The 19,904-nt window shown below is 40.8% G+C and overlaps 1 protein-coding gene across 1 annotated transcript in view; it reads right to left on the reverse strand.

Moving 5' to 3' along the window:
• Positions 1-17,318, reverse strand: part of sphkap (SPHK1 interactor, AKAP domain containing) — a 31,677-nt gene extending 14,359 nt beyond the window's left edge. The window contains exons 1-3 of the mRNA XM_071530128.1: positions 17,284-17,318; positions 14,431-14,533; positions 12,454-12,564 (exon numbers count right to left, since the gene is read on the reverse strand). Of these exons, the coding sequence (XP_071386229.1) occupies positions 12,454-12,564; positions 14,431-14,533; positions 17,284-17,318 (249 nt within the window). The remainder of the gene's footprint in view (positions 1-12,453; positions 12,565-14,430; positions 14,534-17,283) is intronic.
• Between the last annotated feature and the right edge of the window lie 2,586 nt (positions 17,319-19,904).

Below are 19,904 nucleotides of genomic sequence, written 5' to 3' on the forward strand. Positions count from 1 at the left end.
AAGGCCTATGTTCTTCACTATTTTTTCTACAGCACTCATGCCATGTTATCCATCTGTCTTCTAGCTGAAGACACATTTGACAATGATAGTAAAATACAAAGCGCAGCTGCAATAAATAGGTCAATAAACTCAGAGTTTATTTTTCAAAATAATGTTGTTATTTTGCTATACGTTGCATATTTTTCCAGCCGTTATGAGATGGCCTGGTTTTGAATTATCACAGTAAAAGCTGAGATAAGGAGAGGAAAATACTCTACAATAACAAAAGCTGTAAGCAGGGCAGTTTACCGGATGAAGCAAAATGTCCCTCATTAAAGTAGTAATACAGCATATTCAGCACAAGTCTGTACCTCCAATCTGCTACGATCCAGTCAAAAATAATATTTTCCAGACTATTAAGTCTTATGTGATGATTGTAGCTTGAAAATGGAGTTAGCCAGTATAAAAAATGTGCGGTCAGTGACAGCTGACAGTGACAGAAAATTTGAAAACGTTTGAAAAGGTTTCTGTCTCTTCCTGATCAAAGTTTTTTTTCTTCTTCCTCTCATGGACCGCATTTGTCACCTATAACATTTATTTGAATACCAAATGGGCTTCTCCATTGTTAACTTTCCTTCAAAAAGCCAGCCATCAGTCATTGACAAACACAAACAGTTCGCTCATTTGCTTGTCTATTGTTCAGATCCGTGGTGTGAGAGTTACGAGGACCTTTCTGTCAGAACGGGTGTGAAATGTCAACATCAACACACACAACCTGGGATCATTCTAAACCAACAACTGAAACCACAGACAATGACCTCATTTTGCCTCTTGCTGACCCTATTTTGATTTTTTTTTTTTTAAATGGCCTTTAAATTCTTTGTTTAGCCTGAGGAAAACTACTTCCCTATTATACTTTCCACAGGCTATTCTTTCTGTTTCTCACAATTATGCATGGACCCCTTCCACAGAAATAGCACTTTAATTGTCATTTTTATTTTGCTCTGTGATATCTTGGATGGATGCAGATATCTATACATGTATATACCTACTAATGTACTGTATATATGAACAAAGAATCACCTCATTGTTTTTGCTACTCAATGATACCTCAATGACATTGTGCAAGCAATTAGCCTGTTACGTTCTACTTCAGCGTTTAGCTTGATTTCCATTTCACATCCTTCTCATCCATCCCCATCCATCCAAATGCACACTAATATACTGTATACAGAGGAGGTTTGGGGCTCTTGCTCAGGAGCACTTTGGCAGTCTTGGGTACTCTTGATACTGAAAATCAAACCAGAAAAGCAGTGACTACTTCTTATGCCCAGCTGCCAACAAGCTGCCTGCAGATGACGTAGAGTTAGAGGAAAAGGGAGGAGATGGGAGGTGATAGACGCTTTTGACCTTGAGAAGGGTGAAGCAATTTAACCCCATCAGGCGGCGGGAGCCGAGAGGCAGACACTCTAAATATGGGCTGCAGAGGAAACAGAGGGCCATCCGGTCATCTCTGTCACTGTGGCCTTCTGAGAGACAGAGACACCTTCACATTCTATCAATTTTCCACAGACGTACTGGCAGACACACGCTCACTAGCATAAACTTATATCTGACTTAAGGGCTGATGGAGTAAAAATAAACAGGGAGACAAAAAGAGGGAGAGAGACACAGAGATAAAACTCAAGGACTTAGATTAAACAGTGTTCCGGATGAGAGAGAAATAGCCAGTCACAGAGTGCTGGTGATTGATGACATGTCATTGATATAAATGTAGGAAACTAAGTGGGTGAAAAGTAAGCATCTGGGCCTAGCGTTCCTCATGTGTAAATCTCCTGCATTTCCCCCATCGTGTTGTCTCAGAACTCCTGCTGTAGCAGAGATCTGGGTGCCTTCCAGGGTTTCTCGCTTCACTAGATGCTCAACCCATGGACAAATCTACAGCTGTGCTCAACATCGGCCCAGCCAGCCAGTTTGAAACTCAGGGTGACTCCGATCACCTGTGCTGCCCGACCAATGAGATCAGCTGGACGGCAGAGAAACGACGTCGGGAGAAAAAATCTGGAGCAGACCCAGAGGCAGTCAGCAGCAGTGGGGCAGGGAGTCTATTAGTTTTACCATAAACAACGTCTAAACGATCCAATCGATGTTACTGCAAGGTAATATGAAGGGCGTCTTGGGGACTGTTTTTCAAAGGAGAGTGTGCAGTCCACTCCATTAGCATTTTTTGTCCCCCACACAATGAAATCAGAGGGATAGATGTCACAGTTTGGTCATATTTGGATGAAACTTGGAGATGATGGGATGGTGCATCTTGTTACTGACTGGCTCAAGGGGTGTCTGCATTATGAGCGGGGCATGACATGTTTCACTGGTTTTACTTTGAGATGGTAGGAATGCAGAGCAGCCACGATTGATGTGATATGGAAAATCTATGGCCAAAACTAAAATAAAAATGAAAAGGGATGACTGCTCTCTCTCCTTTATAAAAGCATGCAAGAGAGGTGGAGGAATGGGCTCAATCCTCATCCCCAGGTTCCAGATGATGAATTCTGCCTCTGCAGACCTTGAATGAACTTGTGTGTGGGAGACCTGGATCCCAATAATGGACACACACACGCACACACACACACACACACACACACACACACATACGCACACTCTAATACACACAAAGTTCAATTGTCTCTGCCTATTTCGGCACAAATTCCCATTTGGCCTTGGAGATATAAGATTGTCTGGCAGGCAAATGTCTCTCTCTCTTTTACTAAGTACACACTCACACACAAGCGTGCACACAGACACATGTACAAGTACACAGACCAGCACAGAAAGACACACAGCCGCATGCACACACAATTTACCCAGTGTGCAATTACACACATACAAATCAGGGTTATCCAAATACTTAGCCATAGTTTTAGTAGAAGACCAATATTTTCCGTCTCCGTTGTCCATCAAACCCCACTACCACTTGCTGAGGAGCAGCAACCCTCCTGCTCCGCTCACTACTCTGATCCTCCCACACACAGCTGCTCTTCTTGGTTCTTCTGTCTCCCTTTTTTCTTTAATTATGGCTCTTTTTTTACTTTGTTCTCATGATTCCAAATACAAAAGCACATTTGTTATACGATATTCCTTGCTTATATATAGATATAGATACATATATGTTTGCTCTGTGCTCTTTCTTTCCTGTAGCAACAATGAAAATATGGCCACTTAAAATAATTACTTAATTACTTTGGTACTGGCAGCAGCTGGACCAATTATGGACCAATTTCTAGGCTACAGCACCCATACAATGGTAGCCAATTTCCCTCTACCTACTTTTTTCTTGCACTGGTACTGACATTCAGCATTTTCCAAACATTTCCTCTCGGGGAGAGAGCAACAAACACAAGGCTACATCTACGCATGTCCACCTTTTTGATGGCCATTGTCTTCCCTGACTCCCCTAGAGGAGCGGGTCTGAGGTACGCTGCCCGTTCCCATGCCCATGTGGAGTTCTAGTGAAGCTCAATGGAAATAAAGTATGACATCAATGCTGCCGTGACTAGGTGTTCATCTCAAATTGGGGTCACCATACTCAAAATATATGAACTCACTGTACTGTAACTTGTTTGACTTCTCACAGAAGCCTGCAACTTTAATTATAGTTAATTTCAAGTAAGTTTATTTTAATTAAAATTAATGCAACATTCAGAATTCCTGACTAAACAAAACAATGAATCAGTTTATTTTAATGGGATTTAACGCATCTGTGACCCTGCCATAACAATTTGGGATGCAATCCACCAGCTAAAAAGAGTGCAGAGACCAGACAGACACACTCATCTGATGTACTGGTGGGAAACAACAGAGCCTTACTTTGTACTTATACATTTAGGTTAAACGCTGATAAAATACATACCATCCAATGTTCACTAAGCATAACATGAGATACATATATGTATGTAGATTACAAATGTTACAGGCACATTGAGGTTGTCCAATCCTTTTACCTTTAACTGGGTTCTTGTTGTTTGCTATTTAGTTGGCATTTCGCATGAAATGTTCTGAAAATGAATACCAGTAAAATGAAGAAATTGCGGAATGTACAGGACTTGAATACAGATGTGGAAGTTGCATGAATTATATAGAAAGTAATGTGCTGATAAATAGTTGTGTGTTTCTACTGCACATTGGAAATAGGAAATATGCAATATGGTGAGTACTGAGTATGGAACACACACACACACAGACAGACACACACACATAATTAGTGTTTGGCTGTGAGTTGCTCAGCTTGGAGCCCCGGGCTAAAGAGAACATCAAGATGCTGATGCTGCCCTGGTTCTCCCCACTCATGAGTTACTTAGAATAACTTGAATATGAGCTAGTTATTCAGAGGAAGGCTAAACTTTTAAAAGAGTGGACATCTCATTTTGGAGGAAAACTCGTCAGAGAAGTTTTTAGTAATGGCAGATGGACAGTCAGAGGTAAAAGGAGAAGGTTAAGGAGGAAGAAGAGGGCTTTTTCTTCCTGCTCTCATCCTGCTGTAAGTCAGCTCTCCTGCTGCAGATGGCATATTTATTCTGTTCTCTCTCACTGGGCCTTCTCTCTGGGCCTGGATGGGACATGTGAGGACACAACACACAACCAGTGTGTGAAGTGTTTGAATCCAATGATGGATGGATCACTCTCCACTGGGGACCACAAGTTCAAAACAGGAAGACAGACAAGGGGATGGACAGTGTTGAGTGGGACGAAATAGACAGATTGTACTGCAACTTTAATTACACTGTACTGAAGAGTTTTGTTCAGAAATTAGATGTTCTGCATCTGAAAAAATAGTACGTACTCTACATACTCTAAGTAAAATTCTGACTGGGATTACAGTAGCGATATCACATATATACTGACTTTTGCTTATTCTTATTTGCCTGGTTTTACTACTTTTCAACCTAGGTTTTGATTCATACGTGACTTTTTACTGTTCTTTTATTATTTTATTACTGTTTTATTTTCTATACAGCACTTTGCTACGTTGTTTTGAGGAGTTAATCCGTTGTATTATCATATCAGTATTAAGAGGTGCATACTGACATAAACTATAGGTACATATCAACAAAGAGAGCAGTTTAATGAAATGCAATATTTAAATGAGATGCACAGACATTAAGTGATTAAGTATGCAGGAACATAATTGTTTGCCTTGCGAGGAAGAATGCAAGGTGCCATCTCCCTCTTTAAAATGCTTACCCTGTCAAATCTCTCAGGGGTGTGATAAAATTCAGTGTGACTATCACAGCAACATGACACTTCTCTGTGACTTCATGCATTAAAACATGAGTGAGTGATCAAAGGTGACAACATGATGCAGCCAGAGGTGGGTGATAGAGCGAAAAGCAGAAAATCCTACGCTTTTATCTTTTATTTAGCTCACAGTTTTTGGCCTTTCAAGCTCACTATTTTGGACAATTCCTATTCCTGAATGCATGTATAATTTTCACACGAGTGTCACATTCTCGAACAAACAGTTCCTGAAGACTCAACTGGGTGACCTAATTTGGTGATCAAGGTTTCTTAAAAATAGACCTGAGTCCAAGCACGGTATGACCTATCAATAAAGTCAGAGTATATGTAACCTTTAACCTTTAAACATACCCCCAAGCTCTGTAATCAATCCCATAATTACATAATGGCCCATTAAGGTTAAATAAGGCCAAGATCACAACAATAATCAGTTGTCCTTGACATCAATGCGTAACATTTGCGAAAAGCTGAGCTTATTATGGTCATAAGTCTAATGTGTAATGCTATGCAGGGTATAAAAAAAACTAATACTCTTCATTTCCACATGCTGCTTTGTTCACCCCATGCTCCGGGCACTCTCCTTCTCCTCCTTTCCTTTCTTTTCCTTTCCTTTCCTTTCCTTCCCTTTCCTTTCCTTTCTTCATTACCCTGAGTCATCCACCAAGAGTCTTTTTCTATACGTCACTCTTATTTTTCTCTCTCTTCTCTCTCATTCTGCTCTATGCCTCTGCCTTTCTCCCTCCCTCCCTCTCTCTCTCTTTCTCTCCGTTCTCCAAAATACTCCTCTCCTGCCTCCTCCACTTTTCCCCTCTTTCCCTCCCTCTCCTCCCTGCTCCCCTGCATGGCTGAGGCCAGGACCAAAGACTTTATTTCTCACACAATGTCATCAATCACTAGCGCCACTTTGATTGATTGGCTGTGTAAAGCAGGAAAAGCTGAACAGAGAATTGAGAGGCAGAGGAGCAATTTGTCACGTCAAAGTCTGAGAGCGATGCTGCAGGAGGACAGGCCACATCTGCTCCCACTCACATAAATGTTCCCCGTGATTCATGGAATATAGATACAGAGTAAGGGAAACGAACGACCATTGTCTAATTTGCACAAAACCCGTGAAGATTAAACTGCTTTGTTTTTACAGTAAACACAAAAAAACACAATGAAGATAAAACTGTTTTGTCTAAATAATCCTGAGTTAGGTGTGAGCCTGAGAAGTGGTCCGTTCTGTGCAGACAAGGGCCGCACAAGTGATGCCTTTGTTTTCAAGATGGCAGTTGGCACAAATAGCATTACCAGTCAGGAATGATGAAGAGGAGAAAGCCATGGTGCCATGCATACATCTATGACTTTTACAGGCCTTTATGTGATGGTCAATAACTTTGCAAATGCTATAAGCAAACTTTGCACTCCAGATTCCAAATTCACAAAACTACAGTAATGAATGTGTCTTGTATTGCCAAATCTTGTATTAGCTACATTTTACATGGACACCTGACCTTAGAGGATGGCAAATGCATGCTCCATAACTCTCACTGGGATCTGTGGTGAATTTAGATAAATTCTGTAAAGATCCTGGATGCCGCTCGTACGCACAGTTGCATGAGTCATATGTACATCTTGTCCTAGATAATACAGCTGGTGCCTGGGGATTTCAGGAACATTCAATTCAGTATAGGGCTGCTCACACTTATGAAGTGTGAAGTTATTGTGTGAGAATGATGTTCTTTGGCAAATTACTGCTACTTCCTGTTACCTTGGTAATGATTATGAAAGACCTGAGGTGTTTTAGAAAGGAATGTGGGAAAAATGGGAAAATACTTCACATATATGGTACTGGTATTTAGACTGCAAACAACTGGGCACCTATAGTCCATGACACTGGAATTAAAATGAAGAAATACAAAGTTCCCATACTGGTTTGTCAGAATTGGTGATGTGTTTTTCAACTGAGGACACACTACAGGAAATTTTGAATGACATGGCTTGGATTTGGCTTGGATTTGGCTTGTTGTTGTTAATCACACTTTTGTTATTTACAATTCTTGATGCCGACTCTCCATTGAAGCAGCAGCTTGGCACTGTGAACAGTGACCAGCTGTATAAGTTACATTAAGCTGTCGCAAAGCACCTAGGGCTGGATTCACAGAAATGGATTACAGCTACTACTTGCAATGGTTCTAGGACTAGGTTTAATCCATGTCTGTGAAACTGACCCACTGGTAATGCAATTAATCCTGGATCATTGAGTTGAGGCTATGATCAGCGAAGTGCAGGTCAGACCTCAGGCTCAGAGATAGTGCTGCTCAGCGAGAGAAGTCCTGAGGCATAATGTCAGCAAAACCCAAAAAATGGCAATGGGACAGCAGAGGAGGTATTTCTGCTGCTAAAGGTGAGAAAATTGATTTTACATCTGAAGAGATGAAATTCAGAGAGACTAATTATTACTGCTAGAGTCTGGGTGAATGCCCCCCTCAGGATTAGAATCTTTTTTTTTTTTTTTAAATAGATTTCAGATGATGGGTCTTATAAGAGGGAATTGATTATGTATTTCAACCTCTGTCTAGATAAAACCTTGGTCATACTTTCAATCAGGGCCACCCGAAGGTCCCTTTGGGCCAAATGGGGCCTTCCATAACATTATGGAGAATGATAACACATTTTATTTAGTGTGTTCATGCAGTTAAATTTGATTTTTGTATAACAAGGCATGTTAACAAACAGCATGACGTAAGACCTGAGAAACTAACAATCACTTCTTGCATTTCTACCTAAATACAGTATACCCAAGTAACACTCCTGTACACCTGTTATTCTTACCAACAAACAAGTTCCTTTCTCCCATTTACAGATGTAAATCCTGAGTGCAGTTCATGGTCAACTTGCAATTGAAAATGAGTGAGTGATCAAAAGAGACAAATTGCAGTCAGAACTACGTGAGAAAGAAGCTTAAGATGTAAAACATTTATCTCCTCTATAGCTCACAGCTCTTCTTTTTTGCTCTCTTCATCTATTCCTTTTCCTAACTCCATGCATAGTTTTCATGGTGATGCCACCATAGAGATATAACACCAGTGTATACAACAGTGTTATATCTCTATGGATGCCACATCCTTAACCTTAACCTCTGTCCTAATCGGGGATTGAATGATGAATGAATGATACACCTCTAGTTTCACTGAGTGTGTAATTATTGTGTCTACCACTCTTGTGATTAACAAGAACCTTTTTTTCCACTTGCATACCTTAGACACAGTAATATCTTGCATGTCATTGATTGTTAACGTATTCATAGATTGAAGAAGATTACATCTACTACAGGAAGTCTCTCTCTCCATGACGTCCCTGCTAAAACTCATGATACAGGACAACATTCTGGGTAATGCAGATGGATAACTCTGCTGGCAATTATCACCGTTTTCTTCATTTTAAATTATTCTTTATATAATTCCTTGTTAAATTTGTGTTTTCTGTTCTTAAAATCGAACTATGTTATTGTGTCATTTGTCAGTGACTTGCTACATATTCTCGCTAAAGGCAATATTAACCATTTTTTCAAAAAGTTGCATATTTACCACCACCTTAACTGTTGCATGATACATGGCAACATTTGGCAGGAATGGAAATGGAAAATGTGTTGCAGTAGGCAGGGATGCAGTTTTGGCAAATGGTGTAAATCCATGCTAATAACATGCAGGGGTACAGGGTACAAAAACGCCATGAATAAATATGTTATGTGGTGGCATCGTGGTTAGATAAGTGAGCTTGTGGCCAAAAGTTCAGCAGCTGGAATATCAGATATAGAAAATCTGGATACAGAAATTGAAAGAGACTTCCTCTCCCTATAATCACTATCATCATTTTTCCACATCATTTTTCCACAAATGTTGTACCTGTACTTTCCAACTTGTGCATGTATATCTGCATTTGTGAATGTGTAAAAAAGATTAGCAAAAATAAACTCAAATGCAAGATCTGATAATCAAAAATCTATTGAAACTTGTGGTTGTGCATCAACTTTTTCCCACAAAGAAAAACTACAAATACACTGCAATTATGTGGTTTGCTGTTTAAAAGTAGCTACAACTCTGTTAGTACAACACTGTTGCCAACTCTCAAGAGAAAGTATCCCAATGTCATCAGCCTATATGATGTAGGGTTTTAAATCCTTTTTGACTAATGACTACACATTAAGAGAGCAATGTTTTCTGAGCAGAGTGCATGGTTGCCAGTTCTGATAATGAAATGGGGAATTTGGCTTGTGTTTTTCAATCTCGAAAATGAGTTGGAAAAGTGAAAACCACATTAATTTTCCCTTTAATGAATATTAAATCATTTCTCAAAAATAATTAGCTGAATGAAATATACCAGCATAGATTCTTTGAATAGATGTTAGACACTATACTTTTCATTTATAAGAGTGTTAAAAACTCAACTTAAACTGTCTTAACACAGAGGATTTCTACCAGGTTGCTGGTGAATCTGACCTGGGTTTGCTCTCTGTGTAAAGCTTTAGTTTCAGCAGGCTGCAAGGAATCACAATCAGTAAAGAGAGATTGTTTTGTATAGTAATGAATCAGACTCTCGCCATGACAATGCTTTTCTAGCTAGTTAGCTTGTGTTGAATTCTCTGTTTCTAACAAAAAAAAAATCATAAACAGACAGATGAACTTCATGTGCAGATTGTCATATTGTCTTGTGTACATTTGGTCAATTCAATGATATCATATTTTCCAATCTGGTTGTGTTGTTACGTCTAGCAAGTATAATAGTACTAGAAAGACTATGTAAACGTTCACATTTGAGCTAATGGTACAGAAGGTACCGGCAGCGCTTCCTCCCAACCGTAACAGCACAAACTCGCCCTGCTCACTAGCTAACAGAAAAACATTGCAGTGACTTCCAAACAGCTGTTTTTTTCTCCTATAATAAAACAAGTTACTTTAATTTGAGAAGTTGTAACATTTCATCCATCAGCAGATATGTCAAGTAATTCTAATAGTATTAGTAATACCATGTAAACAGCCTTAGCCTCTATTTATATAAAGTGTCTTCTTGCAAACAATAGAATTCCCATTAGAGCTAATATTATGTCTCTGGTGCAACAGGAGCTTTGCTGCCCTGCTGTGTGTCTGTCAGGCAGCTCGTCCTCCCAGGTTACTGTTGCCTCCAAAGAGCACAGCCGACTCTATGAGCCCACATTGAATCAAAACTTTTCAGATAGAAAACTAAGTGCGCTGATGGAAAAGAGGTTACATAATCTTCTCAAATCAAAGTAAATCTGTTCTGATATATGAGATTAAAACAGCTGTTTGGAAGTCACTGTGATGTCTGTTGGGAGGAAGCGCTACCTGACAGACACACTTCAGGGCAAAAACACTACCTTCTGTGCCATTAACTCGATCACTAGTACTATTATATTATTATAATTAGTAGAAGTAACTGCATTCAACACACCCAGATTGGAAAATGTGGTAGCAATGAATTAACTAAATGTACACAAGACAATATGACAATCTGCACATAAAGTTAATCTGTGTACAATAGTCTTGTTTAAATACTTGTGTAGCTCAGTGCGAGTGTGCCTGTGTGTGAGTGAAGCTGCTGAAATCCTTGGGAGATATGAGATACAGTATGAACCCTTTATGATGTTTTTAATAAGTCACAGAGTACAGTGAAATAAACATGATAGGGATGCATTTACCATACAAAACAATCTCTCTTGATTTAATTACTCACAGCCTGCTGAGACTAAACTGAGTTTTTAACAGTCTCTTAGTGGAATGGAATTGCATAGCTTAGTACATTTATTCAAATATGCTGTTCTGGTATATTTCATGCAGCTAATTGTTTAGGAGAAATTATTTTGTATTCATACATGGGAAAATTAATGTGTTTTTCACTTTTACAAATCATTTTCAAGACTGAAAAACACAAGCCAAATCCTCTTTTTCATTAGCAGACCTGGCAACCATGCTCAGACAACATGTCTCTCTGATTGGATTGTAAAAAAAAGGACATAAAATCCTGCACCCCCATTGGCTAATCACATCAGCGGTGTCAAATGTCTTTAAAAGACACATCTGTACTCATCAATGTACTTGTAAACAGCAAGCCACATGAAGAGTGGAGTTGCATGTGTGATGGTTTGTAATGTAACGTCTTTTCTACACATTCACAACCACAAATTTTAATATACAACCACAAGTTTCAAAATATTTGTGAAAATCAGTTTATGAATATGGGTTTATTTTTTCAAATCTTTTTTACTCAATCACAAATATTGATGTATAAAATACAAGTTGCAAAGTAAAGGCCTTGAGACAAATTAATACAGTGATTTTGGCAATATCTCCCCTCCATCAAAAACTACATCAAGGGGCTCCCATAAGTCAGGCACTTAACCACAAACTGCTCCATTAGAGCTGCATAGTGGCCAACAGTGAATCAAAATCTCAAAACAAGTGAAAACATCTGCCATTTCTTTTGTTTCCAGTGTAAATCACCTCGTTTCAAGAATTACATTCAATCTGGAAACATTATCTCACTACAATATTATCTTAACACGAAGAATTACATTGAAACAGAGTGAAATTATCACTCCATTGTCCTATTTTTTTGCCTTTTTAAGGAAAAGGTTGAGGAAAACAGTGTCTTTAAGCTGCACTACTCAATATTTTAGGTAAAAATACACCCATCTTATCAGCCTAAATCACAAAGTGGGGCTGCGGCAGAGAAGAGTGTCTGATCCCCACAATTGAAACACTGTAGATCTGCCTTAATTGCCCCAATTAAATTCTGCAGTCAGGAATGGGTCACTGGTGAGAAATCGTCTCCACGCATACGAAATGATAAATCAAAACTTAAGAGCAAAATACAAAACTGTCTCCTAAACAGCAGCGAGTGATCGCTCCATCCAGAGGAAGCTGGACTCAACCTGCTGAGAAAACATTTTCTCCCCCGGCTCCACCCCCACCACCCACTAACAGGAAGAAATTGAGGGCCAAAGAGTGTGCGGTTTACTGACATAATAATATATGATTTCTGGGTTCTGAAGCCTCAAAATTCAAGCAGTTACCTCTCGCTGCCATTTGGGGCCACAAAGACGCTCTACTAGAGACACATTGGCCCATCATCATTGCCAAAAGGATGTCCATGTTTCACCGTCCTCAGTATGCTACTCACTGTGGTGCAGCTGCCCTCTGTGTCGTCGTCCAGCAGGCCCAGTCTGCACAGCGCTTTCTCATTCCTCAGCCAGTACTCCGAAGAGTCCAGCACACTGTTACTGCACAGCACCTGCAACACAGAAAACACACTGAGGTACAGCAGCACTGAAGGCATATACCTTACATGTATACACACACAGACACACATGGAACATATGACCCATAAAACCCCCCCCAACCCCGCCCCCGTGACACACACACCTTCCAACTCACCCTTTCACTTTCATCTGCCAATCTCTGTGTTTTCCCCTCTTGTTGATGGGATCAATTGACCTTTCCTTTGGCCCTTTATTTCCAGGTTAAGTGGCCACAGGAAAGAATCAATACTCCGTCAGCTAACCGGACACTCCACACTAGATACAGTTATTGCCTTCTCCCAGAGGGGGAATCTTAATGAAGCCTTTAGGGTGAAAAGTCAAGCCATAGATTTGCCTTTATTAATGACAGACACGTGTCTTTGTCCCACTGGCACACTGATATATTGAGTGTCATAGATTATTGACTTGCCTGCATATTGCAAAAGGCTTTTGAAGTTTTATGACCACTTAGTTATGATCCCAATTTCTGTACAAAGATGCAATGAAACAAGTTTCCTGTGATGCTTATTACAGTACCAGAGCTTGCCCATCTAACGAAGAGGGATTTCTTAAAATAATAATGATAATAATTTCTGCAATATTAAATAGGGCAAAAAACTACTTTTGTACTAACATATGGCAACTGAAATATTTTAGATCACATGCTGTTAGCAAAGCTCTTCTTCTGAAGTTAGTATGCACATTTTGCTTGACAAATCATGCTTAAAGCCCATTCACATCTAGAACTATAAAGATAACTATAAAAAGATGTAAGTCGTTATAAGTAAATAGAATGTCTGTGTTCCCTCTACAACGATAACTATAAAAACTCCAAAACGATAACTATAATTCTAGCTTTGGTTTGATCTCAGAGTGATTTTTTGGATGAGAGAAAACAATCAAAAAATTTCAACCAGCTAAGAAAGAAGGTAGTAGAATTCGGCACCTTACTGCAGTGACGGTTTCATTTGCAGAGGAACTTATCCCAGATATCGTTGTATCATGACAATGTATCATTATAGTTTATAGTTATCTTCATAGTTATCAGTGTAGATGTGAACAGCCATAAGAGTTTCAAAAAATCATTATAAAATATAGTAGATATTGCAAGTAATCCATGTCAATGTGTATTTATAGTGCTAATCCATGCCCCCTTATGGAAGCCCCCTCTGGGACGGCCATCTGTGTGGGCCCTCGGCCAGGTGAAGGTGACGTCGACTCAGCTGATCTCACTAAGGGCGATTATATCAAAGCCTGGCACAGGTCAGCGGAACCTGAGGCCCAATTATAAGAAAGACATCACCTCATGTCCCTCCGCACTCTACAGGAGACTTGAGTGGAAGTCAGTTAAGATCATGGGCGGCAGGCTAATTAGGAACACGCACACCAGCGAGTGCACTTGCACACTCGCATACACACACAGACATAGCCAGCCGGCACGTACAATAACACAGTAACACACAGACATACACGCACCTTGAAAGGAAATTCAATCTAGCCTTCACCTCAGCCCACTGATCTGTACTATTTCCCCTCCTGTCTCTCTGGCAGTGGGAGATGATATATCAACTGGCCTGACCCGAGGGCCTCGCCGTCCCTCTTATTACACAACCCCTGGGTGTCAGCGGCACCCTGGAGGAGGAAATGAAAACCTCCAGCGCTGCTGGAAACACACAGACAGATAGACGGGCAGGCAGAGAGACGGGGAGACAGATATGACAGGCAGGTGCACAGGCAGACAGACAGACAGACAGACAGACAGACAGACAGACAGACGAGTGGCAGACAGACAGAGGGACAGACAGGGGGACGCACACACACTTCCCTCACCCTCACACTCCCCAGCAGGGTGTGTTTACCTTCTTGCAGGCGGTGATGGAGGAGGCCATGGTGCTCTCTGTGCTGCCTCCCTCCACCTCGGTGGACTCGGAGCCGTCAAACATGGCAGACGACTGGAAGTTACTGCAAGGCAAAAAGGCACGAGTTGGCTTTGTCAGAACAGGTCCTTGTCAAGCGCCCTGCTCTTACACCAGACTCTTTAAAAAGTCTGGAATCGGCGAGGAGGGGTCAGCACTGCTCCGGCTGGAGCAGCCCACTGTGTGTCGTGGCTGTTCACACTGTGTGGCTACGTCACACACCCGATGTGTTAACTAGACAGCTTTTGTAGGCTAATTGCCAGGAAGCCAGTACATGACTGTTTCGTTTTAACAATGGAGATGCTAGGGAGGCTTTCCCTCACATTTCCCTTAGAATGTAAAATTAAAAAGGAGACTGAATTAAATATTCAGTGTCAGGGAAGCTTCCGAGGTCCCAGCTTGTGCCTCAGAAAGCCTATTAGTTTATGGCCAACCTGGGTGAACGCCATATACTGCTGTCAATGCAATGAGTTTTAAGTCTAGGTCTTCTTCGGATATCAAGTCTTTCTTTAATCATATTATCCTGTATAAGTAACTGGACTCTAGCACCTGCTAAAAGGTTTCTATGGGGATGTTTGTATGTCTTCTCTTGTTGCATGAACTGCATAAACAGCTTCATGACAGGCTCTCTCTGGCATGGAGCCAAACCCGACTGCTGCACCCATTAGTGAATTACTGCCTTTTAAATTAGACTATCGTGTCTTCCAGAAACCCCACAGCCTATCTTCAATTTAACCAGTTGTGTATTATTACATTAATTGACACTGCACACAGTTTACAAATTACAACGCATTGTAAAGGGTCAAAACGATGCATGGTCATCAATAGGAGAATCAAATTCCTGAGATTTGACTTAATGGATTTTCAGTATTTTAGAAAGACACTGATGTTTTGAGGGGGAAAAAACACACAATTTTGATATTCAGTTGGACAAAAAGAGATAAACGCTCAAACAAAATGGCAAAAGTCGTGGTGATGGGAATGTCTGTCAGACTACGGTGAACCTGAAACAACACAGAAAGCTCAAATATCCCAGGAAGGCTTCATTATCATCTGTGCATGCTTTCACTGAGATAAGCCACATCAACGCTTATCTGGAAAGGCATTAATGAGGATCAATTTGGAAAATAAAGAGACTGGGGATGCATATTTAAATAGAAGCAGCTGTTTTTTTTCTGTAATCCACATATTTCAAAGCAAATTAAAGGCATTCCATTTTGAAAGCCCTGAAGGGATCAAATAACTGTATCTATTTGCAGTTAATGAACGTGTTTGAAGCAAATAATTGTCTCAAAGAGAAAGTGAGTTTGCTGTGGATGGTCGGATGCACTGTCAGTCCCTAAAGCTGCAAAACAAGTCAAATGATGATGTAGACAACTGGGTAGGATGTGCTTTAAATATCTCTCCAAGGCACATCCACCACCCCCCCCCCCCACACACACACACACACATACACACACACGCACGCACGCACAAACACACACACACACACACACACACACACATACACACAGTGATAAACAGTCTTTAGAGGCAATGCTTCTGCGGTGGATATGGTACAGCATGCAGAAAATTGGAAAAGCACCGAAAAACACAGTAAAAACAACGGCGATACCGGCTTGTCTGCGGTGTTTGTCTCCCCGATGAGAAACGCATGCAAATGTGGGGTGATTTTCCCTGAAAATTGGATAAGACTATAGCACGATGGATTTGGTCACGCACGACCTCGTTTCTAATCTTTGCGCGTAACGACCTTTCCATCACGAGACAGTGCTGATTGACAGGTTGGTGCGCTCTCGTGTCCCCGGGGCCCCAGGTATCCACCAGGCACCAACCTGCTGCGAGGATACAATTAACCCCTGAAATGTCTGGCTTACAAAAACCTGGATCAAGTCTGTATTGTAAATGCTCATATGGTCGGGCATTTTGCCAAGCTGAGTGTTCAAAGGCCAACAGTTTGTTGGTTTATACAGATAGGCAAGTTTAGGTATCACCGCCTCAGTAGCCCACACTTCATCATGAAGCTGTGGAAAGGGTCATTTAGGCCAAAACATTCAATATGACGAGTTGAAGATGTTCAGGCGGGTTCATGGAGGTAGCTTTTACCATTATCACTAGATCCAACCCAGATGAAATAAACAGACAACAGACTGAGGCATTTGAACATATGTATGTATATATTGTGTGGATATTAAGATATAGGCTAAGATATTATGAGAAATTTAACGCTTCGATTTGCAACGCTACAGTTGTCCACTTTTCTTCAGTGCCACATATTTCATATCACCATCGGTCAGGCAATGCAAGCTGAGACATTGTGTTTACTGCACACTGTGACAGTCTACTATGAAAACGGTTTTACTGCAACACGCTGCATGGATTTTTTTTAACAGTAATGCGCTCTGTCAGAGCACAAATGTACACTCTTTGTACATACACTTTGTTTGCGCTTTCATTAAATGCAATATAAAAGTCAGTGCACTAGCGTTCATACACTCACTTCATCCCTGCCTTAAATAAAACACTATAGTAATCTAATACATTTTAGAAGGATACTATATAGGCTACATATCTAACAGCAAAAAATATGTCCCTAGAGCCTATATTGTGGGAATATTATAGTGATACTATAGGTGATTAAAAACTACCATAATGTCACTAAACACTCACTACTGAGTACTGCAGACACTATATTTACATAGGAAAACTATAGTGATTCTTCCTTTGGGTAGACGCTGTATGCTCATCGACATTTTTTAAACGGTCCTTATTGCGGGATAATAAGCAGTCGCTTACCTCGGCGTTTTCAGAAGGCACTTTGCGCCAGCCATCCTGTCAAAATAACCAAAAAGTCCTCAGCCGGTGTGATTATTTCCTCAGTGGGAAGTGGGGGGGAGAGGGACAGTAGGTACAGTAGAGCGCCTTGACGCGTAATTGTCCCCGGGACACTCTCCGGTCCAGATGCGCATCCCCGACCGAGGACTGAAGGAATCCCAGCGCTGACTGCTTCACCGCTACTCGATGAGGACTGTGATGAAGTGAGCTCAGCAGTCTCAGCAGCAGCAAATGACTGCTATCCGTCTGTCCGTCAAAGTGCCGAGTGCAAGCACACTATAGCCCAGCATGGATCAAACACAACGAGCGGCACGACGCAGGCAAGGGCATGGACATGGAAAGCGCGCACGCATGTTTACGCTCACACACGCACGCACGCACGCGTACACAGAGATGCACGCGCACACACAGCTGCTATGTTGCAAATACACTAGGCTATATCTAATGTAACAATTTTTTGTGTATTTGTTTTCATTAATGTATTGTAATTGGAAATATTTTATTAATTGTTAACAGCTGACATCGCATAAGTTAGAAACAACCAAGTCATTAACATCCGAAAAATGCGTGGGGTTCAAGAGCAGTAGGCTAATAGTGGAAAGTACTAGTAGTAACAGCAGTAGTGGTAGCAGTAGTAGCAGTATCGTCGTCGTCGTAGTAATAACAGTAGTAGTGGCAGTGGTAGTAGTAGAGGTAGCAAATAGTAGCAGCAGTAGGAAGTGGTGGCAGTAGTGGTAATGGCAGTGTAGTAGTTAAAGTACTACTGGTTATGTGGTTATAGTAGTAGTGGTAGCGATCTTGGTAGTTGTAGGCCTAGTAGTAGTGGCATTAATGGCGTAGTAGTAGTGAATACTGGTAGTAACATCTTGTAATAGTAGTAGCAGTAACAGTAGTGGTAGTGGTGAATAGTAGTAGTAGAAGTTAGTTGTTGTATTTTATTAATCCCACAGTCAGAAATTCCTACATTACTGAAACACCAAAGGTAATACATTATGCAAAGCCCTATCAGGACACTGTCAGAAGAGAATACATGAGTCACATAAGGCTACCTGTATAACTGGGAAGCTTGGATGTAAATGAATGTGTCAGTAGTTCTGGTGTGTTCATTCCAAAGCCTCATCACAGTAGAAACAAATGATCACTTCATTAACCGTTTTTTCTCCCAATATCTGACAAGATGACTTTTTGGTAATATAGGCTTTTACAGGATACTGGCACTCGACTTCTATGAGCCCACAGTGGTGAAAATTGCAGTACTAACTCTGCTTTACTTGCAAAACCGAGCCCTTTCTAAATTTCAATTGCATGTGAATTTCATTTTTGTGGTTTCTTCCACTACAGTTATAGGCAGCTGTGCTGTTCAGTCAGCTGGTCCACTGCTTGTTACAACACAAGGTCAATGAGTCCTGCAATAGACTTTGTGGTTGATCTACCTTATGCTCCTTGACCCTGGCCCTGAACACACACACACACACATACAAACACGTATGCACCCAGGCATGGATGGACGCTCGCATGCACAAACACTTATTTCAAGCAAAGCAAGAGCCTTGCCTGCTCTCATGCATGACCAAGCTAGAGGATTTAGTTAGACACTATCTCTCAGTCATCTCCATAGAAATATTAAAGTCTCCAGCACATCTTATTTTGTACCACTACATTTAGTGGAGGTAGTTACCTACCTCCACCTAGTTACCTAGGTAGTTAGTAAGGTAGTTACTCATATTATATATTATATTATATGTGGTAACTGTCCTTGCAACATTACACAACATTAATTTTCTGCAAATCCTCCTGACAAATTTAGTTCTTAAAAGATGTAATATCACAAATAGAGATGGATATTTTAACCAGGATTTTCAGAATGGGTAAGTGCAAAATTGTACAGCCAGAATTTGAATGGGGACTAACAGAGATGGCAGCCAAGTGGCCCTTAGTGCAGGTTCCACTCCTGTTTATAGGTGTAATATCAGCACAGAGAATAAATAAATATACCTAACAATCCACTCCAAAAAACCTTCCCTTTTAGCCCCAATAATCAACTTATCTAAACGTATCTAAAAACGAATCTCGCTATGACAGCCACTCTTGAGAGCATCTATCAATACATGGAAATGACAGCTATTATATTCTTGTTTTGATGTCTTAAAAGAAACAATCCTCATTTCATTCAACCCAGCACTTGCATTCCTCCAAGCTGTGGTGATCAGTGTAAAATATAAACAATATAAAGAAAAACACCTCATCCCAGAATCCCAATTGGCACTCGAGACGGCCCTGCATCTCCATCACCTTAGCAGCGGTAAGTGAGCTGAGAGAGTAATATCTAAGGTTTCTCTGTCTGATGGTTAAGGTACAATTTCCCTCCTGGGTCCATTAGGGAGACCACTGGAAGATCTGAGGGGGGTAAAAGGAGCCGTGACCTCCTGTTCTCTATTATCCCATTGAGGCTGCATGGGGGGGTGGGCAGGGAACAGAGAAAATGTAGGATATCCAAGAGAATGGAGTACTGAGAAAGTAGGGGTCCTGATGAGATGTTTGTGTGTGTGTATGTGTGTGTGTATGTGTGTGTGTGTGTGTGT

Source organism: Centroberyx affinis, unplaced genomic scaffold (assembly GCF_046629955.1).
Source record: "Centroberyx affinis isolate AG114_WGS23_722 - 3 ecotype Tasmania unplaced genomic scaffold, CSIRO-AGI_Caff_v1 ptg001882l_1, whole genome shotgun sequence".
Lineage (NCBI taxonomy): Eukaryota > Metazoa > Chordata > Actinopteri > Beryciformes > Berycidae > Centroberyx > Centroberyx affinis.